This window comes from Rhinolophus ferrumequinum, chromosome 17 (genome assembly GCF_004115265.2).
Source record: "Rhinolophus ferrumequinum isolate MPI-CBG mRhiFer1 chromosome 17, mRhiFer1_v1.p, whole genome shotgun sequence".
Lineage (NCBI taxonomy): Eukaryota > Metazoa > Chordata > Mammalia > Chiroptera > Rhinolophidae > Rhinolophus > Rhinolophus ferrumequinum.
The window spans coordinates 41,283,392-41,307,502 of record NC_046300.1 but is presented as its reverse complement, the minus strand read 5'-3'; the positions used below and the strand labels follow the sequence as shown (position 1 = coordinate 41,307,502).

General features: G+C 49.0%; 1 protein-coding gene across 2 annotated transcripts in view; it reads left to right on the top strand.

Annotated features, from left to right (window-relative positions):
- The window catches only part of TRH (thyrotropin releasing hormone), a 38,402-nt gene that overhangs the window by 11,897 nt on the left and 2,394 nt on the right, over positions 1–24,111 (top strand). The window contains exon 2 of one of the 2 annotated variants that reach the window (XM_033131563.1): positions 23,844–23,919. In XM_033131563.1, the coding sequence (XP_032987454.1) occupies positions 23,844–23,919 (76 nt within the window). Of the gene's footprint in view, positions 1–23,550; positions 23,813–23,843; positions 23,920–24,111 lie in introns of those variants that run through there. The other variant, XM_033131564.1, reaches the window with a different exon arrangement.

The window sequence follows — 24,111 nt, the reverse complement described above, 5'->3', positions numbered from 1 at the left end:
CAGTCAGCAAATATTGAGAACCAGCTATGTGCCAGGGGTTACACCTGTGACCAAGCCAACCTTGTCCTGGAGGTTGGCAAGAAAGACAGACAATAACCACTAAACAAGTAAGCAAGTGAGAAGATTCCAGCTGGTAGAAAGTCCACACAGAAGATTAGAACAGGGTCACGGGAGTCTGCATGTTATTCGAAGAGCAACCAGAAACCACACTGGAGGGTTTTCAGCGGAGAGTGACAGGATCTGCTTTACAAGGACACTCTGGCTGTTGGGGACAGTGACAGGGAGGCCAGCAAGGAGGCTGCTGAAGGCCTCAATGTGGGAGATAGTGGTGTCCACGGGGAAGAGCTTGGACAGAGGAACGGAGGCAGCAAATAAACCTTTATTCTCTGTGTCAGCAGCGTCAGGAGCACGGTGGCATCACCATCCCTCTCCAGGGACTGGGACAAGCACCACACCGAGGGATTCTCAACCCTCAGCCCCTGTCACTTCAATAGTGACTGTCACTTTGTCATTAATTGCCACATCATCCTTCGTTTCCCTACAATCACTTCCATCTCTAGGTTTTTTATTTCCTCAGGAGCCGCCCTATCTTGCTCATATCCTGTTGGTCCAGACCCCTCGCCTACCAATGCAGCCTGTCTCTCTAGTTATGACTTTCCAAAGCTTCTCCTGGGGTCCCAGGGAGGAACTCCCACCCTCATCCCATCCTGCAGCCCCATGTCTGCTTTTTGTCTCTCCATCCGCAAAAAATCTCCTGGGCATCTCAGTCCTTCTCCTGAAATCTTAGCGTCAAATCACACCCAATGTGTGCACCGCACTTCACAGTCGGCACCCTCCATCCTCTCAGTTCTCAGCCCAGAAACGTGGATCCCTCAGGGTAAGACCCACTGCGGCCGAAGCCTGGCGTTACCCCTTCCTAAGTCTCTGACTCTGGGCAAGGCCTTCCGTCGAGCACCTCAGTTTCCTCAACTGTGAAATGTACACCGCTATCATTGTGGCACACGTGAGGGGTCTAGCACAGTTCCTGGCATGCGGAAGTTGCTCAGGAGGTGAGAATTCCCTTTCCTATAGAGAGTTACCTGGGCAGGAGTTGCAAACCATGGCCCTTCAGCTAAGGCCAGCCATAGACTCGTTTTATTTAGTGGATATTGTGGCTTCTCTAATCTGAATTTGAATATTTTTAGAAGGGGACACACATCTCCAAGGGGGCCAGAAACCCCATCACCCCTCACATTAAAAAAAAAAAATACCACATTTCTCTCTATAGCATAGCCCCTAAAGCTATTGTGGCAGATTATATTTTTCCAAAGTTGTTACAACTACATCTCCCATTCTATGTGTTCTTCTTGCTGTGTGACACACGTAGACAGCCCTCCCATTGAGAGGTGGGGTCTCTTTTCTCCCCTTGAATCAGGGTTGACATGTGACTACAGCATAGGGTCTTCTGTGTGATTTCTGAGGCTAGGTCATAGAAGGTGACACAGTTTTCACATGGTTCTCTCGTCCTTAGAATTCAGCCTCCATGCTGTGAGGAAGCTCAAGTCACATGGAAAAGACGTGTGGGTTTTCCAGCTGACAGCTCCAGCTGCGGTCTGAGGCAACAGCCAACAACAACCAGCAGACATATGAGTATATATGTATGAGGAAGGAAGCTTTTGGAATAACTCAAACTCTCAGATAGCTACTACATGAGAAACCGCAAGCAAGACCCCCCTTGTTGAGCCTAGGGAGATAATAAAATAACCATTTTTGTTTTAAGCGAAGAAGTTTAGGGGGTTTATTACTCAGGAATTGATAACTGAAACAGATGTCTTTACTACAGCCAGCAAAGGACAGAGTTAGAAATCAGATCCAGGACTATCAATTACCAGAACTTTCCAGAACTCACATGACCTACTTCTCTGGCAATTTCTGTGTCTTCTGTCTTTTAAGGAGGCAGACAATGAAGAGAAGTGGCCAAGGAATAAGAACTTCTGAAGAGGAAGAAACTCAGCTAACTACAGCAACATGAAGCCTCATGTCCCACTGAGAGCATGTATTGAGTCCTTGCTGTGTACTCCAGTAGGGAGCTAGATACATACACAGAGTTGTGAAAGTAATCCAAGGACACAAGTATTGTTATCTGATCATATCTCTAGCCATCAGTAAGGCCTTGTATCCAGCAGGTGCTTAATGCATGTTTATTATTCAGGATGAAGATAACAATTGAGCTAGGACCAAGAAGTCTTGCCAGTGGCAATAAACAGCGTCAGTAGTGATAGGTCCTGCGAAGAAAAATAAAGCTGGGTAAGGGGATAGTGAGTGATGGGGCTGCCATTTTAATTTGGGTGGCCCACGAAGGCCTCTCTAGGGCTGTGATATCTGAGCTAAGGCTGGAGTGAACAGAGGGAGTGAGCCATGGAGCTTTCTAGAGTGTCTGGGTGGAGGGAATAGCAGATACAACGGTGTTAAGACGGGAGAAGGAGGTGGTGCAATGGAGAAAAGCGAGTGAGGAGCAGGAAGAGCAGAGGGCAGATTAATGAGGCGGGACTGTGTGAGCTCTTTTGGGCCTGGTAAACACTTGCCTTTTACTCTGGGTAAAATAGGGAATGGCTGAAGGAAGGCAGAGGAGTCTAGTGATCTAAACTTCAAAATGGCCACTCTGGACATCTCGAGGAATCCCTGACTCTCTACCTCTCAGGCCTTCCTTCCTCTCAGCGGCATGAAGGCCACCAGCATCTCCAAGCTCACTCCTGCCCACTCTGCAATTTCAGAGGAAGGAAAGAAAGTTGTTCCCAACACTTCAGTGGGTAGTCCCGAGGTTGAAGCTCATTGGATGGACTTGGGTCACGTGCCCATCCCTGAGCCAATCACTGTGCCAAGTGGAGTCAGCCCTCAGGAAGAACAAGAACTCCTTATGGGGGAAGTGTCCTCCCAAGGAGAACCAAGGTCTATTTTTAGAGGCAGGGAGGTGCCAGGAGCAGGCACGTCTCAAGGTTGGGGTCACGGGGCGGGGGCGGGAGGCTGGCAATGCCACTAGTCATCTCATCCTGCTCATTTCAGAGGCAAAGCCTGTGGTTCTCAACAGCGTTGGCTCTGGAGCCAGACTGCCTGGGTTCAAATCCCAAATCTGCCACCTGCCATTTGGGTGACTTTGAGCCGCATCAAATTCCTGGAAGCAGTGTCTGAGTCGGGGATTCTAGTGCACATGTGTTACTGAGGATGAGCTCTCAGTAGGAATCCATAAGGGATTGAGGAAAACAAATAGGACAGGGGAAGTTGTCCTACCTTGTGGCGAGTGGGCCCCAGGCCAACAGGGCTCTGTGTGAGTATCTTAGGGCAGCCATAACAAAGTATCAAAAACAGAGTGGCTTAATCAACGGAAGTTCATTGTCTCACAGTTCTGGAGGCCAAAAGTCTGGAAGCAAGGTGTGAGTAGAGTCATGCTCTCTGTGTGTGTGTGTGTGTGTGTGTGTGTGTGTGTGTGTGTGTGTGTGAGGCGGAGTGGGGGCAGGGATCCTTTCTTGCCTCTTCTGGATTCTGGTGGTGGCCAGCAATCCTTGGCGTTCTTTGGTTTGTAGATACGTCACTCCAATGTCTGCCTCCGACGTCACATGGCCATCCCTCTCCCCATACATCTCAGTCTGTGTGTTTCTTCTCCCCTCTTATAAGGACACCAGTTATATTGCATGAAGGGTGCGCCTTATTCCAGTATGACTTCACCTTAACTAATTACATCTGCAATGACCCTATTTCCAAATAAGGTCACATTCTGAAATACTCGGGCTTAGTACTTCAACATATCTTTATGGGGGAACACAGTTTAACCCATAACAGGTTCCTTGTGGGGGTGGGCCAGCCTGTTGTACCTATACTTCAGACAGTCATTGCTCAAGGGTGGTCCCCAGTGGAGAGGGCTTTTGGGGTGATGTGGTTCCCACTGGTCAAGGACAATTGTCAGGAGAAGGGGGCAGCTGTGCTCTTTAGCAGCCAACACTTACAGCAGCTGGTAGATGGGTGCATTAACCAGTAAAGGGGAGCTGGGTGGGCTCCCCACAGCCTCTAGACAGGCAAGTTGTTCAACCTCCCTAAGCCTCAATTTTCTCATTTGGAAAATAAAAATTATAGAGTGCCTAATTTAGGGAGAGGTGAGGATTAAAATAATTTGTATTCTTAGAACAGCGCCTGACACAAGGTAAGTGCTTCAGAAATGTTAGCTTATTATTAATTACTATTTAGGCCATGGTGGGTGTGACAGATTCTGAGAAGTAGCAGGGTTCATTCTCAGCTCACGAATTGGTCCCTACTCAGCCTTCCTGGCTGACTCCAAAAAACCCCAGAAGAGTTAATTCATCACAAACAAAAAAAAATTAGATGGCCTTTAAGGCCATCTAATCCTCCATGACCATTTTGCAGATGGGGAAACTGAGGCCCAGCAAAGACCAAGTAATAGAAGGGAGGTAATATGGTGGTGGTTAAGAGAAAGATTTTGGAATCAGACAAACCTGGGCTTGTATCAGTACTGAGTGACTTTGCATCTGTACCTCTGCTTCTCTGGGCCTCGGTTCCTTGTCTATAAAATGGGTCATCATTGCACCTATGGTTGAACATTAAATGATGCTCTCTAACTGCTTATTAAGTGTGAGCTCCTGTGTCACACTAACATGATCATGAAACGTGGGCACACATGTGGCCATTCTGGAGGGAAGGGGACTTCTTTGTCCAGGGCTCCAGGATACCGTAGCCTGGGAGGTTTCAGCCTCAGTCCCCTACCCCTGGCTTCAGCCCTGTAGACTGTCTCCCATCTCAGGAGAGGCCCTTGTCTGGCCTGGGCTGTGGTCCCACCAGGAAATCAATACCAGTCTGTCAGCTGTCATCCACCTCCCCAGTACCGTGGAGCTGCTTAATTGTATAGATGCTGGTGCTGCCGCCAAGGCCTCGCTCGTCAGAGCCGTGTGGTGGTCACGGCCGTGCTTGGCTGAGAGGTACATTCATTACAGAGACAGCTTTTATAGGGACTTCCAGAGGGATTGCGGATGAGGAGTGAAGCAAGCAGGCACGCCTCACCGCCGGCGTGCAGCAGGCTTCTTGTCCAAGCTGCTGATAATAACAGCCAGAATTCACATATGGTTCAGTCTGTGCCGGGTGTGGTCCTAAGGGCTTAACAAACAACAACTCACAACAGCTCTATGAGGTAGGCATGGTTATTATCCTTGTCCCCATTTTACAGATGGGGCAACCGAGGCCCAGAGAAGTGAAGTGACTTGTCCAAGTTCACTCAGATAATAAGTAGGGCCAGTGGTTCCAGGGCCTGGGTGTTTATTTAGCCCCTGCTGTGTGGCTTCTCAGTGATAAGGATGTTAATATTTATGGTATTGATAATAATAGCAGCTTCCATGTATTGCAAGTTAGCAGGAGCCAGGTTTGGTACAAACCTCCTTTTCATACCTACTTTATTTCACTCCAACTCTCTGATGGGGATGAATGGCCCTAGTTTTTAAATGGGCCAATTGGACTGTGGGATGTGAAGGCACTTGCTCAGGGCCACACAGCTGATCAAGGAAAAGGATAGATAGATAGATGGATAGATAGATAGATAGATAGATAGATAGATAGATAGATAGATGATAGATAGATAAATAGATAGATATAAAATGTCTAGCTCCAAGCCTAGGCTCTTAACCAGCCCCCTCTGCTATCTTCCATTCACTTGCTTTGTGGCTTCAGGGAGGCCACTGCCCCTCTCTGGGCCTCAGTGTACTTTTAATCTATCAGTCAGTCTTTTCTGAGCTCCCAAGTGCTTAGACTGGGGTTGGGGGCTGGGGCAGGAACAAAAGAGGAAGAGGATGCCAAGGTCTCTGCCCTTAGGGTACCCAATACCTGCTTCCAGCCCTGAGGCAGCCTTTCTCCCAGCGTTTGTGGGCCTAAACCACCTGCAACACAATGGCTGCAGAGCTTGTTAGCAAGGCCAGTGCCAGCCCCAGAAATTCTGATTCAGGAGTTCTAGGGTGAAGCTCAGGAACCTGCATTTAAAGAAACTCCCAGGGGATTCTGGTACACAGCATCCATAGGCTGCGTTGAATTAGATTCTGTACTCTCCGCTCTTAATTAAAAAGCCTTATGAAAGGAACACATTCTCTAGCCAAGCCTCAAGAAGGCTATTTCAGTCATTGAACAAATTAATACAAAATTAAACATGTTTTAAAAATGATAACATATTATTTATCAGGTTCACCTTAAAGCATTCAAACAGTAGAGGAGGGTAAGCTAGTGACTTTCAACTTCTTCCCTCCCACTCTGCCTCCTGAAGCTGCCCAAAGAAAACTACACTCCAAACACTCTTGATCACTCACTTGGAGACAAACACAGTGCCCTTCACTGAGGACAGCAGGAGCCAGACAGACATGGTCCTGCAGAACCAACGACAATGACGGTGGCAGTTAACATTCCCTGAGCACTAACAGTAGCCAGTATCCTGATCCTTATAATGGGCTATGGAGTGGTATTACGATCATTCCCCTTTTACGAAAGAGGAGAATGGAGTTTATTGTCCGAATCATGCTTTTCCAAAGTTTGTGCAAGTTTGGCCTCTATCAGAAGCACTTGGACCAGTAGCCAAATGCAGATTCCTGGGTTTCCACCCACCAGCTTCCTGGAGCAGGGCCAGGAGCCTGCATTTTTATGCACACACCCTGGGTGTCTCTGACCCCTGCTCACTTATGAGAACCACTACTCATAACCACCTCATAACTGAGGTGGGAGGATGAGGAGACCACTGAGATGGTGGGACCTAAAGAGGAGGGAAAACAGCCCGTAAGAAAGGGACAGCCAGGGCACAGGTGCAGAGTGGGCTGGGCTCACCCTGCTGGGTTTCTCTCCGGTGGTGTGGCTGAGGCTCCCCGACCCCACATCTAACCTTCCCGACTCCAAGGCTCTAGCCCCTGAAAACTCTCCCCTCCTTCTCAAGACGTACAATTATACCAGCCTCAGGCCACCCCAGCTGCTTCTGTTATGTCTTATTAGTCAAGTGGAACATTAATTAAATGTGAGAATAATAGAGCCAGAGATGGAGGGAAAATTTATAAAGCCCAAGGAAGAAAAGAAGTCCTTTCACAGGACTCTGCAGTACTGGAACCCTGAATTGTGGGACAATGAGGAAGGCTGTCACCCTGACATTCCTTTTTGCCAGGTGACTCAAGGCAGCAGACCTTTGGATGTGCGTGGGGGGAGATGGGTACAGAGAAGGTGAACCCAGGAAGCCAAGAGAAACCAGGGTCACCGTACTGGGATAAACCAGACCCTGTGGGAAAAGAAGAAAATTCAAACTGCCTCCCTCTACCCCACCTTCACTCTCTGATGGCTTCCCTGGTGAACTTCCCATTTACACCTCAAGGCCCAGCCCCAAAGACCCCATCTCTGGGAAGCAGAGTTAATCCTTGCATTTCCCCGGGCTGTGGCAGCATTATAAGCAGCTCTGTCACAATTCACGTTCCTATTTCCATGTCTGTTCCCCTCAGGGTCGTCAGAACAAGGCCTGGCCCTGAGCATCTGTTGATGAACACTAGTTGGAAGAGCAAATGTGTTTTGTCAAGATAAACCCTGGGACTGGTCATCTGTGATCTCAGACTCCTCTTTCAAACGAACTCTCGCCCCCCATCCAGCCAGTACAAAGCTAGTAGTCTAGAGTTGTTTGAACTTCTTTAAGTGACATTCAGGTCCTCCGTGATCTCATCCTAACCCACCTCTTTATCAGGGTTTCTCAAGTAGGTTCCTGAGTCACCTACATCAGAATCACCTGGGGCCCACACTGGACCTACTGAGTCAGAATCTGAGGGAGTCTGAAGAGCCCCAGTGCAGACAGTACAGAGAGTGGGAGGAGGCAGAAATAGGCAGGGGGGTTGTAGAGCCTGGATGGTGGCGCTCTGTTGGAAACTGAATAGACGTGCCTTTTATATCAATCCCCAGGGCTGCGGTTTCCTCCTTTGCCAAACAATAAAGTGATCTAAATTAAACACAGTGCTCCTAGCAGAAACAATGAGAATTATTACATGCTCCGCTACCTCTTGGCAAAGCCTCTGGTTGACTCAGCCAACCTGGGAAGGCATGGAGAACAGCCTGTGTTGTCCACGCGCCCTGCCTGAAGGAAGAGAGCCTACGTGCTTCATTTCACCAAGGTCGTAGAGCTGTGAACACCTACCCTGGGAGGGTGGGAGGGTGGCAGGGCACGGGATCAAAGTGGACCTGCCCCACGAGCCGCTTTTCCAGCTTGCCTTCCTTCCCTGCTCTGTGCTCACATACCTGCAATAGCTCGGCATGTAGGGCCTTCCAAACCAGCCTGTTTGCAGGCTTGGGCTCCTCCCCAGCCCAGCTCATGCTTGTGTGCTCTGTGCATCCTCACACCCCACAGCTTTGGCACTTTCAGTCCTCTGTCCCTTGACTCATTTCCCCAGGTGATAAAATCCAACCTACGTTACCTCCTCTGTTAGGCTTTTCCTAAGTACTCCCACACTTCCAACAGGAGTTTCTCTCCACCCTGTGCTCCCACGGTAACTTATCACGATCACATGAATAGAAGCTAAACTTTACTGAGCACTTACTGTGAGCCGAGCCCTCTGTTTCCTGTCTGGACTCTCACTGCTATAGGTCCCATGTATGTCCCATTCTTTCCAGCCTGGTGGGGGAGGGGAAGAAAAGGGTGGGGTGGGGTGGGGTGGGTTCTGATGTGGCCTTACGAGGTTGCTGGGTGCTCCAGTTTACTATGAGAAGCAGCAAAACGATCCAAGAGACATGGGTGTAGCCCAAGAGGCACAAGCAAGAAGATCTTGTCGTGAGAGCCCAGGGCTCACTGGCCGTGTGGACCAGTGACTGCAGAGCATGCAGGAATAAGTCCAACACAGGGGAGACATAGTGTGGCAGATTGGATTTGCAAGATGGCCACAAGCTGCCCCATGCCACAGGTTCATACTGCAAAGAAATACTGACGCTTCTTTCATGGAGAAGTGGAGCTTATGTTCCCTCCCCTTGACTGTGTCATGTGACTATAGCACAAAGATGCCATGTGACTTCCAAGGCCATTGTAAAAGGTGACGCAACTTTGGCCTGGTTCTTTTGGGTCACTTGCTCTTGGAACCATGCTGTGAGGGAGCCCGTGTGTAGGTGTGCCAGGCCATAGCCCCAGCTAAGGTCCCCACCAACAGCCAGCGTCAGCTACTGACCAAGGAAGACGTCAAGATGCCCCCACCTCAGCCCCTGTCTGACTGCAGCAGCACAGCAGATCCTGAGCAAGAACCACCGTTAGCCCCAGAACACCCAAGAGAATAACAGACTGCCAGTGTTTTAAGCAACTAAGTTTTGGGGTGATTCCTTATGCAACAATAGAAAACCAGCTCAGATGGGGATCCAGATGGAGACTGAGTAGTAGGAGCAGGGAAACCCTGAAAGGACCAAGTTAAATTTCCACTTCTTGGCCAAAAGGGAGCTTGGGATAGAAACGAAGTTCCAATCTAGAAAGTCACAATTTTTGCATCTTTGACTTTTAGACTGGAAATCATATGCTTTATGCCAGCTGTGTGACCTTGGGCAAGTCACTGTCCCAATGGGACCTTCAATCTCTATAGGGCTAAGACGCCCACCTTACGGGATGGTTGTAAACATTAAAGGAGATCATGGATGTGAAGTGCCTGGACCTCACCTGGCATTCCTTGTGTGTTAACCCCTGCCTTTCCTCACGGCTGAGCACAGGTCGGGGAGCACCTGGCCATCTTCCTTGCCACCTTCACTCCAGGGTCATGCTGACACCTGAACACCTGTATGCAGTTCCAGGGGACACACAGACACCCCCTCCCTCCTCCCTTGGTGCTGGAGTGAGCCGGGAGCCAGATGATCGATGGGGAGCCCTGCCTCGATGAGCTCTCTGCTCATCGTAAGTGCCTGCCACCTCTGCCTCCCTCCTTTCTAAGGACAGCCCAAGCTCAGCAGGGACTTCATCAGGGCGGAATAAAACAACCAGAAATCTGCTTCTCATCCTATCCCCCATCCCATCTACCCAGAGTAGGACATTTGGCTACTCATCCTGCCCCTTGTGACAGGCAAGGTCTGGATGGAGACACAGACCTTCCCCTCCAGGAGCATTTGAAGCTTCTGGCCAGTCACCTCTTCTGCTGGTGGGTTAGCCTGAATATTTACCATTAGTCCAGATAGCAATGACCCATTTAGTGAGCACTGATTGTGCAATTACCAGATGCTTTACACATGTACCTCAGTTGATCCCCGCCAAATCCCTGTGTTAGGCACTACAATAGGTCCGTTTGACAAAGGAGAAACTGAGGAGCAAATAAGTCACCTTTCCTGGGATGCAGTTGAGCTGGAATCAGGCCATTCTGACTCCCAGGGCTCCCTACACTTAAGGGCTATCAAAATCTCCTCCAAATTCAAGCAACATCTTGTCCAGTGCTTAGCGGAAGACACCCTATGGTTCTAATGAACAGACAGGCAAACAGACCTACTCTTTCATTCAGTGAGCACCTATTAAGTACCAGGCTGTTTTAAGTGAAGGGATAGAAAAATTAACAAAAGGAAGTCCCTGACCTCACAGAGGTTACAAGATAGTGGCCCAGAGGGGTGATGTCACTTGCCTGAGGTCATGCAGCCAGTAAGTAGCCGTATCTGTGGGCCAACCGGAGCAGATGGCGTGGTCACTGGGGAAAGGCCCATCTGACATCCCAGGGTCAGTCCAGCCAAGGCACAGAGGACAGGAACTACTTTGGCAACAGACTGGCCAGGGTTCCATTCCCACTACTGCCATGTTCTCACCTTACAAATCTGGGCAAGTCACTTCACCTCTCTCAGCCTCTGTTTCCTCCTGGGTAAAAGGGGAAGGTGAAGCCCATGGTGAGATATTTGGGAGGGTTAAATGAGATCTGGCAAGTGCTAGGGCCTGGCTCCTCCTCTTTCCCTTCCAGTAAGCGTTTCAGACTTCTTCCACTTCCTCTACGTGGGCTACGTTGGCCTTGGTCAACCCTAATGAACTTGGAAGAGATCTGGGCATACTGTGGTCAGATCAGCCACCTCCTCTTCCTGCACTCTCAGTTTATTCCTGGGGTCCTGGGGTATGAAGTAGCAAGGCTTTGGTGTGAGTAGGCAGATTAATGGTAAAAGGTTATAGCACAAATTGTAAAAGAAAAGATTAAAAAGATAACTCTGGCAGTGTGTGGAAGGTAGATTAGAAGGGGGTATATTTGTCAGCTGTTGCCACAATAATGCTGCATAACAAACCACCCCAAAACTCAGTGGCTTAACACAAGGATCCTTTATTCTCACACGTGTGCAGTTGGCGTGGCTCTGATCCACATGTCTCTCATCCTCTCCCAGGAGCATGGTGAGTTGAATCTTGTTCTCATGGCAATGCCAGAGGCACAAGATGGTGAGTCTTAGGCTTGGAACTGGCCCACTTCTGTTCTATTCCACTGGCCAAAGCAAGTCAATGGCCAAGGCCAAACTTAAGGGGCAGGGACATCCATTCCATCCATGATGAAGCCTTGGTAAGGGTGTGGCTACAGGAAGGGGTGAGGAATTGGGACCGAATCTCAGTTATCACAGGAGAAAGTGGGGAGGTAGTGTGTCCAGTTCAGAGGCCTCTGCAGATATCCAGGTGCACAATAATGATGGCATGGACCAGAGTCGTAGCCGTGGAAGTGATGAGAAATAGCTGTTGGATAAATGAACACTCATACACCTTGCTATGGTCTGAATGTTTGTGTCCCCCCTAAATTCTTATGTTGAAATCCTAATGCCCAATGTGATGATATTAGAAGGTAGGGCCTTTGGGAGGTGATTAGATCGTGAGGGTGGAGGTCTCATGAATGGGATTAGTGCTCTTATAAAAGAGACCCCACAGAGCTCCCTTGCTCCTTTCCTTTCCACCATGTGCAGACACAATGAGAAGTCTGCAGTTTGGAAGAGACCTCACCTGACCATACGGGCACTCTGATCTCAGACTTCCAGACACCAGAATTGTGTGAAATAAATTTCTGTTGCTTATAAGCTACCCAGTCTGTGGTATCTTATTACAGCAGCCCAAACAGACTAAGACACACCTTAACCATTTATTTCACTCCTGAGAATTCATGCTAAAGACATCATCTAAAACTTGAAGATGTTTATTGCGGCATTGCTTCTAATAATTAAACACTGGAAACCATTTAAATGTGCATGAAATGTAACCCCTGCTCTCTCAGGCCTTTGAGAGTGTAGTAGAAAGAGACTGGGCTTTGGATTCAGAGAAACCTGGGTCCAAATTCTAGCTCCACCACTGTTGAGATGTGTGATCCCTGGGCAAGTTCACTTCACCTTTCTGAGCCTCAGGTATGAAGGAAGGATAGGAAAACTCATAGCTTTATAGAGCAGGACCGGTGTCAGGAAGGGCTTCCTAGACAAGCAGGACTCAAGTGGTGAAAGGAGGGCTATGATTTGGGGAGGCAGAGGGAGAAGGCAGGCGCCCTCACTGGAAGGGGTGGCACGCACGGCTGAAGCCCGGGTGGCAGGAACAACATGCATGTCTAGCGAAGTAGGCAAACTCGGATTGGAGCTGAAATATTGGGAAAAGGAACAGCGGAGATGAGATATGGGGGGGTTAAGAGGCTTGATCACAAAAGACTGAATTCTGTGCCTGGAAACAGAACTGGGGGATGGGGTCAGTGAGTTGTAAGTGTGGTCCCACTCTGGGCTGGACCCTCGCTTAATGGGCTGTGACCCAACAAGTGCCTCTCCTGGAATAGTCCCTTAGAACCGCTAGACATTCTGTTGTTTAAAATATAGTTCATTATGTTGTTCATGGGCTTCTCTGCCTTTCTGGTTTTAGGGAACCAATAGAGAGTGGGTCCCCTGCCCGTTAAAACCCTTACTTGGCACTTGATGTCATTGTCCCATTTGGTCCTCAGAGCCATGTGTATGTGTTTGAGTGTTTATCTCTGTATCTAGGACTATGTATGTCCATGTGTATTCTTGTTGTGGGTTCCTGTGTGTCTGTCTTGTGTCTCTGTATATCCCCATGTGTGTCTGTATATCTTTGGTGTCTTTATGTGTGTCCCGTGTGTGTCTGAGTCCCTATATTAGTCTCCACATGTAGACATCTGTGTGTGCTGAATGTGTGACATTTTCTCCACCACCTTTCCAGCACCCCGCCTCCTTGCCCATTTTCTCTATCTTGGGGGATGGCGACCCTGCCTTCTGTCCAGCATGGGCCAGCCTGGTGGCCGTCCCAAGCCCAGAGTGAGTGTGTCAGGACTTTGTAAAGCCCCATCATCCTGACTCATAACTGCAGTGAATCCATTTGTGACTTCTCTGGATACAAACTGAAAAATGACTGTCAGTAATAGTGCGGGAGGGGTTTCTCTCTCGGCATGACTCCAGCCAGAATTTATTAAACTTTCTTTTTTTAATTTCTTTTAATTTCCCTGTTGGACTCAAGTGGCTCATCAATCATGGGGCACCTTCAGTGTGAAGTGCATCACCAGTATTGTTCCACGTCATCTGGCCACACCCGTCCCCTCAGAGCAGGCAGCACCCCAATGTCCCATCCCCACGCCAGGCTGCGTCCCTGAAAAGACCAAGCTTATCCTTCATCAGAATGTCGTCATCCCTGCGTCCCTTTCTCTGCAGTGTGGGACATTGGCTATAATTGCAATCGGCTGGGCCTAGATGTGGCAGAGCATGTTTACGGGGCGGGGTCTTCAAGCTTATTATCAACAGGGCATTTGGAAACTGCTAGTGCTAGATCTATCTATTTGACTCTCCAGATCTACTCTCCCACTTTCCCCATCCTGCTCTAGATTTGGAAAGCTAGCCTTTATCAATGGCTCGCTTGGCCCCTGGTTTTCCGTTGGGTTCAGCCAACGATCTCTCTCAGAGGAGATCAGAGGGTGGGAGAAGAAAGAGGTTGTAGTATTTAATACCCTGGCTCCTTCCTTGTGGGCTCCCTCCACTGAAAGTTACAACTGCTGTCAAGACTCTCTCCATCCAATCTGCTCTTATTCTGGATTCTGGTAACCGCTATCTCTTCTCTCCCTTTTAGGCTTAACAGGTCTCCTCTTACCTTCCCTGGGCACTGCATTATTCTTTGTGCACTCTGTGCATACTTTGATAAATAGTTACTTTATTAAATTATCCTTAAACTATCCAATTTGAGAATGCCATTTATTTCCTGGCAAAATTCTTACCAATATACTCCTTCTCCCCTAGGCCATAAGCAGACACAATTTTGCTGTTTTAATTTTTTAAACAAATTAACTATATTTGTTCCTGATGACAAAAGTATCCATTGGGGGAAAGTCAGAAAATAAAAACTGTCATTTACCAAGTACCTACTCTGTTCTAGACAAACATGACGCCAGGCATATTACACATTTCTTTGCAGTACCCTGTGAGGTATGTTTTACTGCCTCTGTCATTTAGAGAGGTGGCATTTGTTGTCCACAGTCACATATCAAGGTAGTGGTGGGCCTAGGAGTAAAAACCAGGTCTGTGAGATTCCAGAGTCCTTTCTGTGACTCTGCCCCCATTCGCAGAAGCCTTTGTTTATCTGAGCATAAGTCATGACTGCCCTGAATAGTTCTCTGGCTCCAAAACCAATAAAGGAAAACCCGTTTGCTGCAGCCATTTAGGCCCTCAGAGTAGCCCTGGAGACGTGCCCAGTTTTGGCATTTGCGATGGTCAGACCCAGAGTGCTTGTGATAGATGGCTCTGGCCCCACTCTCTGCCCCAGCTGTGAGCTAGAGTTAAGAGCAGCCCTTCCTTGTGATTTCTCCCCCAAGAATCCATGCCCTAGATCTGCACCCACAAGTGAATCCTGGCTAAGAGTTGATGGAGGCATCATAAATGGTGAGTGCTAGGTGGGTCTGCAGGGGGGAGTGAGTCTCCTACACTTGGGCAACTCTGCTCCTCCACCTGCACATGGTGCCCCCCTGAGTGCCTACCCCCTCTTCTCCAGTGTTTCTAATGGTACCCATTCTTCAGGGTCCTGATCAGCCCTGCTTCAAGTTTGGCTAGACATCTCCAGTCCATAGAGACATCCTCCTACATGACACATCATTGGTACTACGTTTCTCGGCACATAATTGTTGTCTAGTTGTTTATATTGTTTTTGTCTTGTATTCCAGCTGCCCTGGGAGCTCCACAGGACAACATATATTCACTTCTATCTCACTCATTCATTCATAGATTTAATCACTTATCTACTCCTTGACTTATTCATTCATTCACTCTATCACCTAAAGTATTATTATTCTTAAAATGTTTCTGGCCTGCCTTTGGCCATATATGGACCAGAGGAAATGACCCACTATTGGAAGTCCAGGTCAGATGTCCACAGGGCCAGGCTGATTCCTATGACCCTGACCTTATGAATGACCTTGACCTTACGTTGTCCTTTCAGAGACTCATGAGACTTTGGGTCATTTCCCCACAGGGACACTTCTCAAGTAAAATTGGAGCTCCCCCTTTAAGGTTCAGAATAGCTCAAAAAGCAGCTGGGGCTTGGTGAGCCAGGAGACAGGACAAAGCTCCCTATACCCTGCCCTCTTCTGGTCAGCTACATTTTCAACATCTTAGAGGTTGTGTAGCATTATGGTTAAAAATCAAAGACTTGGTCTCCCACCTGGTGACCTTGGTCAAGTTATCCAACCTTCTGGGTCTCAGCTTTCTCTTCTATAAAGTGAGAATAACCATAATACTTACACCACTCAAATTTTTGAGGATTTAATGTAATAATGTATGGAAAACACTTTGTATTAGCACGTAATAAGGGATTCGCATGCAGTAAACAATTAGTTGGCTGAAATTGTTTATTATTATTAGTGTTTAAGCATTGTTATCACCCTCATTTTACAGAAGGAAAACTGAGGCCTAGAGAAACTAAATAATGTACCTAAGTCCCCGGTGATTTAGTGGCCAAGCTGGGACTCGAACACAGGCCTTCGAGTTGGAGGCAAAGGCTAAAAGGAAATGAGCTTTGTTGTCACGAAGCCCTTCTTCCCCACCCTGGCATGGGATGAGCCACATCCAGGCCTGGGACCCCTTCACTTCTTTGAGTTTCATCTGTCAGTCATTAGGTTGCAAGTGACAGAAAGGACAGCTCAAACGGACTTAAACAAAAAAGGAACTTATCAGTTCCATCCAGTGATATGTTCAAACAATGTCATGGAACACCAGTTCCTTTCCACTTCCTGGTTCAACTAACTTTGTGGTGACAACATTCACAAGCAGAATCTTCCCATGAGGTGCCAAAACTAGCCCCCAGAGGTTCTGGGCTTACATCCCACAACCGCAGCATAAAAAGAACCTCTCCCCATATAGTTTCAGTAAAAGTTTTATATTTGAGTCTCATTGGCCCAGCTTGGCCAGACATTTATCCTTGAACCAATTTTGGGAACTGGGGAGATTCATACCCTGACTGGCCAGGCCTTGGTCACGTGGGTCCCAAGATGGTGCCAGCCCCACACAAACCAACAGGTTCAAGGGCAAGGGAGGGTGTTCCCCGTTTGTAAACCCAGGTTCCTTTTACAAGAAGAAAGGGGACTGGAGGCTGACCAGAAAAGTAACAGCCTCTTATACAAATGGGAATAAGAAAACTTTCTTCCAAGTTCTTGTATAAATGATTTGTGATCCTGTAGAGAATATTTGTGGTACCTTTGGACCCCTATGTGGGGTTCTTTTGGTGTCCTTGACATCCATTTAACCCAATTGTATCCCCTTATCCTTCCAAGTCCTCTGTCATCCAACTCCTTCCCTCTCCATCTCTTCTGAAATCACAGCCAGGATATCACGAGATCTCAGTACAGGACTGCAAACAACAGAACCCAACTGTAGCTGACGTAGCAGAGAAGGGGCATTTATTGCTCCGTAGAGAGACTACATACGCGCGGCCAACAGGAGGGCCTTCCTTGCAAGGGTCCAGGCAGCAGGGACTTTATAACCATCTTGTCCCAGTACTGTCACCACTACTGACAAATGTCGCCCCAACAACTCTGAAATCTCTCCACCCAAGAGTCTACGTCCCAGGAGAGAGTGAGACCAAGCTTGGGCCACATGCTGACCCCTTGCACTGGGAGTTGGGGCAGAATGGCTGGCATCCATCCAGGCTGCATGGGGTAGGGATAAGGCAATTCCCCAGAAGGAAAGAGGGACCCTTCTGCTGGCTGGAAGTCAAAGGGTGGATGCAGGCAGCCAAGGACAACAGTGTCCGCTCCAGACTCACAAGTGGGATCTCATGGGCCAATGAGAAGGAACTCGTGGACTCTTAGAAAGCACAGTGGGCATCTCGTTGGGCCAAACGGAAGGCCTCTGTCAGCACCCACTGGGCCCCTCCTCCTCCACCTGTTGTCATCCTGACTCATGGCCCAGAGTTAGTAGCAGATTAATACCTACTCCCCCACTTGCAATATTCAGGGTACGGACTCCATGAATTCTGACGACAAGCTCTAATTAGCTCGAAACATTGGGATAGATATTACTTGTGGCTGACAGCAAGATAAATATATCTAAAGGATCAGGCGATTTAGAGTTGGTTTTCATTTTTCTTCTGTAATAAGAAAGGTGATGGCAGGGGTTGGGGCTTGTTATCTCTGGCGGGTGTGATGGATGACAAGGTGTCTGATACGCCAAGTGACTATGGCTCACAGACAAGCCACCCGTCACCCGCCCCTACCCCAGCTCATCCAAAGGACTTCCGTCCTCATCAGAATGAGCATATATCTTCTGGAGATGATCCAAAGATAAGCTTCATGATATTTCAAAAGTTAGATTCTTACTTTCTCTATTATGGGATTTGAGACACCAGATACTGGGTTGAAGGGTGGCTTCAGGTATTTAGTCCTTCAAAATACTTTCTATTAAAAAAGTTCCTTTAATTTAGTGAGGAGGAGTCATCAAAACATCAAAGAGAATATTGCAAAATGAAAAAAAAATTCTCCATAGTGGTCGTCATCCTAACAATCAGCTATTTTCACCTGGGTATATTCCCTTCCAGTGGGGTAAAGTGGGCAAAGCTTGGGAATAACACATATTTGAGTTCAAATCAAAGTAAGGTCCCCTGTTTCCTGGCTGTGTGACTTTGAACAAGTCACTTCACCTCTCTGAGGCTTGGCTTTTTGAAATAGGCAGAGTAATTTTGACTTCATAGGGCGATGTGAATTAAGTGAGGAAATGTGTTCTGGGTACCCAGGAGTTGGTCCCTACATACCAGTCCTTCTCTGTTGTCCCTTTCCAGTATTGCTCTTTTTCTCAGCACCCACTGTAGGCTAAGTTCTGTGGGAGACGAATACCTACTCTGTCCTCGGGAGAGTCCTTTTGTTACATTAATACATGTTAATTCACCAGACTAGCTAGCAGAGAACAGAGAGTGGAAGAGTAAACAGGTAAGTTTTGAAGGAGGCAGTGAGGATGTCTTATTCGTGGGTTGTACATTAGCTCTAGAGCCATGTCCCCTCTCTAGATGGGGTCACCAGTGACCCACCATACTGAAGATGACCACTAGAGTCTGCCCCAAATAAGCCACAGATACATGTGCCACACGTATACACATTGCCCTGTACACCTGGGCACAAACACACATGCACACGTGCACGCCATCCACACACGGACCCACCTGTGCATATAGACATGTGCACGTGTACAGACAAGGCATACACGTGTGTGCATATGTGCACACCATACAGACATGGACCGTGCATGTGTGCGTACACAGGTCCATGTGCAGAGGCAGAGACGTGCACAAACACGTATGTGCACATGCTCCATGCCAGCTGAATACATTACACAACGCAATCCAGAAATCACCCCGGTGCGTCCAGCTCCATGCCAGCCCTGTGGGGTGGTGGCAACCCTGCAGCCCCCGCTGCCCTCCCTGAGCACGAGTTCCACTCAGCAAGCTCCAGCTGGGCAGAAAATTGCTCTTTGGAAGCAATCTGGACCAAACAGACTTGCAATTGACCTCTCAGCATGAATATAAGACCTTATAGGGAACACAGGGTCTGGATTGGAGGGGGCTCATGGCTTCAGCTTATCAGTCTAGACTGTGAGTGTGGAAGCCTGGCCTGGCCCTGAGCCCAGACAGGGGCTGACTCTGCCTGGCATTTCACAGGGACTGAGCAGCCCCAACAGTCCCTGGATATTACCCATCGCTGGACCATGCCATTCTGGGGAGGAGAGGAAGGGGACCAGGCAGTTCTGCTTAGGAAAGGGAGAGGAAGCAAGTCCTCCAGCCGCCTGAGCTCCTCTGCTTCCAATTCTGCTTGTCTTGACTCTCCCCACCTATAGGGCCCAGCTTCTGCCCCTCTGCCTCCAGTAAGATTTCTCTGATTGCTCTGGCCTCCAGGTCTCTCCTTGCGCACCTTTAAGACTGCTCCCAGTTTATCTATTCCTCCTTATGGTAAATATCTGGAGTCTGTCATGTGTGTCCATTGTTGGGAGGCTACCCTTGTGCCCTCTCACCTCAAAAGACAAGACCAGGGGGCGACCGGATGGCTCAGTTGGTTAGAGCGTGAGCTCTTAACAACAAGGTTGCCGGTTCAATTCCCGCATGGGATGGTGGGCTGTGCCCCCTGCAACTAGATTGAAAATGGCAACTGGACTTGGAGCTGAGCTGCGCCCTCCACAACTAGATTGAAGGACAAAGAGGCACAACAAGAAGGGCCTGAAGAAGATGCAGGCCAACCACGTCAAGGCTATGAGTGCACGAGCTGAGGCCATCAAGGCCCCCATAAAGCCCAAGGAGGTCAAGCCCAAGACCTCAAGCTCAGTCCACTTGCCTACATCGCTCACTCCAAGCTTGGGAAACGTGCTTGTGCCTGCACCACCAATATCTCAGGCTGTGCCAGCCAAAGGCCAAGGCCAAGGCTCAAACCAGAGCTCTGGTCATGGCTGAAGCTGCCGCTTCACCTGCAGCTCAAGCTCTGGCTCCCAAAGGTGCCCAGGCACCCACGAAAGCTCCAGAGTGGAGGCCTCTGTCTGCCAACATCACCCCTGACGTGCCCCCTGAGGATCTGTCTGCGTGAGGCTGGTGGCCTCCTGTGCTGTTTGTACAAATAAGTCTGAGGCTGGATCTGTCAAAAAATAATAATAATTAAAAGGTAAGCTGGGAGGGGCTGCTTCAGGCCCTTCTGTAGCTCAGGGTTGATGATAAAGACCCAAAAATATCTTGGGGATATCTCTGAACAGAGAGTAAAAAGGCTTTGAGAAAGAACTCAGGGGAGGCTGGGTCTGGGAAATCAGAACCCCCAGGAACCCAATAGATCTCCTGTAGGAAGGTGTGTGTGTGTGTGTGTGTGTGTGTGTGTTGGGGTACACACAGGTGGACACTGAGAATTAGAAACAGTGCATAAACTCGCCATTAAATTATCCCATTATTCATTTTCAAAAGCATAGCTATATTAATCTGATAAGCAACTACAGTCTTGAGAATCAAGCACATTTGTATTATCAGAGGGAAAAAAAGAAGTTAGAAAAATATATGCAACATAATGACTGGACTCTCAGCTCCCTGTTTTAAATGCAGGTTTCATTATGATTTAGGTTTGGTGAGGCCAATCGATCAGGAGATGACTGCCATCGTTACTTACAGTTCCTAAGAGGAGCGAGCAAGCCACACGATGTAGGGCCACATAGGGAAGCAACAGGGTCTGCCAGGAGGCTAGAGGGAGCAGGAAGTGGGGGATGGGAGGGTGGGGGGAGGGGAGTTGTGCAAGAGTCTTTAATGTGGTTTCTGCAGGGAGGACCAAGCCAGGCAGGGTCAGAAAGTTTAGGATTGGCTGGTTTGAATCATCTCAGTGGGCTCTGGTGCATAGGGACTGTCCCCAGTTGTCTGGTACCTGGCCCTGGGTGATTAAGGCAAAGAGATATTAGCCCAGAGTATGGCAGGGGTGTGGACTCTGGATTGGTTTGTTTGCATATGAAAGGTGCTCCTAGGTGAGTCCTTTACTGTCTCTAGGAATTGGCTAAGCCCGGGAGAGGCAGTCTCTCCAGAATGAGCAAGACCCCAGAAGTAAAAGCATCAGAAACGATGGTTAAATACAGTACCTGAGGCCTAAAACAGGTTCTGGTACCTACTAGGAAATCGGTGAATATTTGCAGAAGGAAGGAAGGCAAGAAGAGAGAAAGGAGGGAGGGAGGAAGAGAGTTGGCATGCTGAGGACTCTTTGGATGCCTAAACCATGCTCTCTGGTCCCTTGCGCTTTGTGGGAACTCCCCCTATGCCTTTCCTCGGCCATCCAGGAACTCTCCCCCTCACAGACAACTCTGATTAAATCACTGATTATAGAAATGCACCACATGGGCTCACTGGGGGGCGATGCTTCAGCCACCTCACTGTCCACCAGGCTGCTTTCCTATCCATCCACACTTATCATTCCTTCTGAGCCTCAAACTAGACTTTGTTCTTTTGTTTCTTGGTGCTGTTTTTGGTTTGCGGATAGGTAATGCTGCCCCGAGAAAAAATTCAAAGAGCATTAAGCAAGCACCCCCGCATGTCCCCCCCTGCCTGGGCTCCTTCAGTTCCCTGTTTGCACTGTACTCACGCATCCCAGCAGAAGGTCTGCATTAGAGCATACCAGTCCATTCCCACGCCACCACAGATGTAACTGATGTACACATTGTTCTTTGCTCTACTTTTTTCACTTAAAAATATATCCTGGAGCTGTTCCACATCTATACATATGGAATGGCCTCATTCTTCTAAAGCAGGAATAGTACCCCATAGTTTTGCATGAGCCCTAGTTGAGTAAGCAAGCAGACACTTTCTGGTGGACAGATATCCAGGATGGTTGCAATTCTGGCTTCTACAAACCACGCCGCACTGAATACCCTGTGTACACATCCTCATGCACAGGTATGGGTATTTGTATGAGGAATTATGAGAAACGAATTGTCTTGTGGAAGGTACATGTGTGTTAAATTTTCAGGTTGCCATCCAAAGAGGCTGTATGAATTTATAACTCCACCATTCTATGCGAAAGATAACAGGTGTGTCCTCTAATGAAATGCTTAGCTAGGATTTGAAATGCTTAGCAAGTCTTCAAATCCTGGACGCTGGCTAGTGGATCAAGCCTGGGGAATCAGATTTGCAATCTACTCCAGCCAACCATCTGACCTTGGGGGCACAAAGTATGCCCGAGAGTTGGAAAGCCAATCAGACCATCCTCCAGGCCTCAGTTTCTTCATCTAAAAACGAGGAGAGGACTCTTTAGCTGATGATCTGAAAGTTCTCTTCTACCTCTAACCTTCAGTCTTTCTGCCTCCCCAGGCCTCTGTACCCCTATCTGTAAAGTGGGACTAGTAGTAGTTTCTGTTTTGTTTATCGTGATGGGTGATGTGAGGATGTAATGAGATGATGGACATGCCAGGAAGGTTGGGTGCTTGCCAAAGGAAGAAGTAATAATTAAACACTTTTGGCATCCCTTGCCAGACCACTAGCACGGTCTGGGGCACACAACAGATACTCAGTTAAGTTTTAGGCCGAAGAAATATTGAATGTGGAGGCAGAATAACGTTGGGATTGTCCAGAGGTAGGAGACGCCTTCATCAATACTGTTCCCTCTCTGTAAAATGTGGTTCCCTCTAAGTGGGCATGGTTAACTTCTGTGTCCCCAGGACTGACAACGGAGCCTGGCCCATTAAATGCTTCAGGATGGAGGCTATGCCCAGGACGCCATGTGGCAGTGTTCTCTTGCAAGGTGTCATGTGACTTTGGGGAGTGATTGGGGGACAAGCTCCTTGGCGTCTTCTCCCTTCATCCGCTCCCCTCCTTTGCTTGGGTGGGGTGGACCCCAACAGGTCCAGGGGTCACAAACTTCAGTGTTCCTTCTTGGTGACTAGGGCAATACACTGGAAGACAGTAGGGAGTGGTAGAGAGTGCGGTGACCAGGGGCAGCCAGGGTCGGCTCCAGCTGGCTGTTGTCAGGAGAAACTGTAGTTTCATTCTTTTCCAAGAGACTTTCAAGAAGCCATAAATCCACATTTTTCCTGATTTCTAAATGTTGGCTATTCAGGTTTTTTCAACTGTGGGAGTTTTCAACTGTGGGAGTCACACAAAACAGTCTGTAAAGTGGTAGTGGCTCACAGGCTACCAGTTTTGGCATTCTGAAAACCGTCCCCTTCCCCCACTGTACAGATGAGAAAATTGAGGCCCAGAGAGTGGGAGGCATTTGCCAGAGGTGACAGTCAAGATCAGAGCCTGGACCCCACGTGTCCCCTAATTTCTCCTTCTCTCCTTCTCCCCTTCCCTTCCTTCCTCTCTCTCCTTCCTCTTCTTCTCTATTTGGTATGCGTCTGCTCTGTATCTGTTTCTCTCTGTATGCATCTCTCCGACTTTATCTCCTATTCTCTCCTAGGTATTTCTTTTCATTGTGTGATTCTGTGTGTCTCTCTGTCTCTCTTTGTCCCCGACATGAGTGTTCTTTTGGACAACAGATCTTCGGAGCTGGGTGCAGAAATGGCCCCCCAAAAGCACCCCATCCTGCGGCTTCTGTCTGCTCGGTTCCCCTCCCGCCCAGCCGCCCCCGCCCCAGATTTCCGGCAGAGCTGGCAGGCGGCAGGCTGAGTTGAGTACCCACGGGGCCCGCTGCCGTCACCGTCCCTTCCCGGAGGCCTCGACCCCTCCCCGCTGACCTCACCCGCGCAGCCGCCTCGCTCCCATATAAGCAGCGGTGGGGCAGAGCAGTGGGCAGCTGGCGTCCGGGTTCCTGCGAGCGCTGCGGGACTCCTGACCCACCGCCACCAGACCCTGAAACTCCGGACTCACAGCCCCAGGATCCCGGAACCGTCCCGTGGAGCTCGCGCGGGGCAGGTAACCACCTTTGTTCCTCTCACCCCCGCAGGCGGAGTCCGGGAAAGGGGGCCCTCTCCGCCCAACCTCGGGTGTCCCTGGGGAGAAGCCACGGCATCTGTGCAAAGGTGGGACATGGCGCTCGTACCCCCGGGTCTTCTGTGGCGCGGGCACACTGGTGGGGGTCACTGCTGTGCACTCGGGACCTGACATCTGAACGTCGGATGGAAGACTCGCAGCCCCGCGGCTGCCTGGCTGCGGGCGGCAGGTCCGCGCCGGGAGGCTGGGACACAAATAGGCGCTCAGCATCCGCGTGAGAG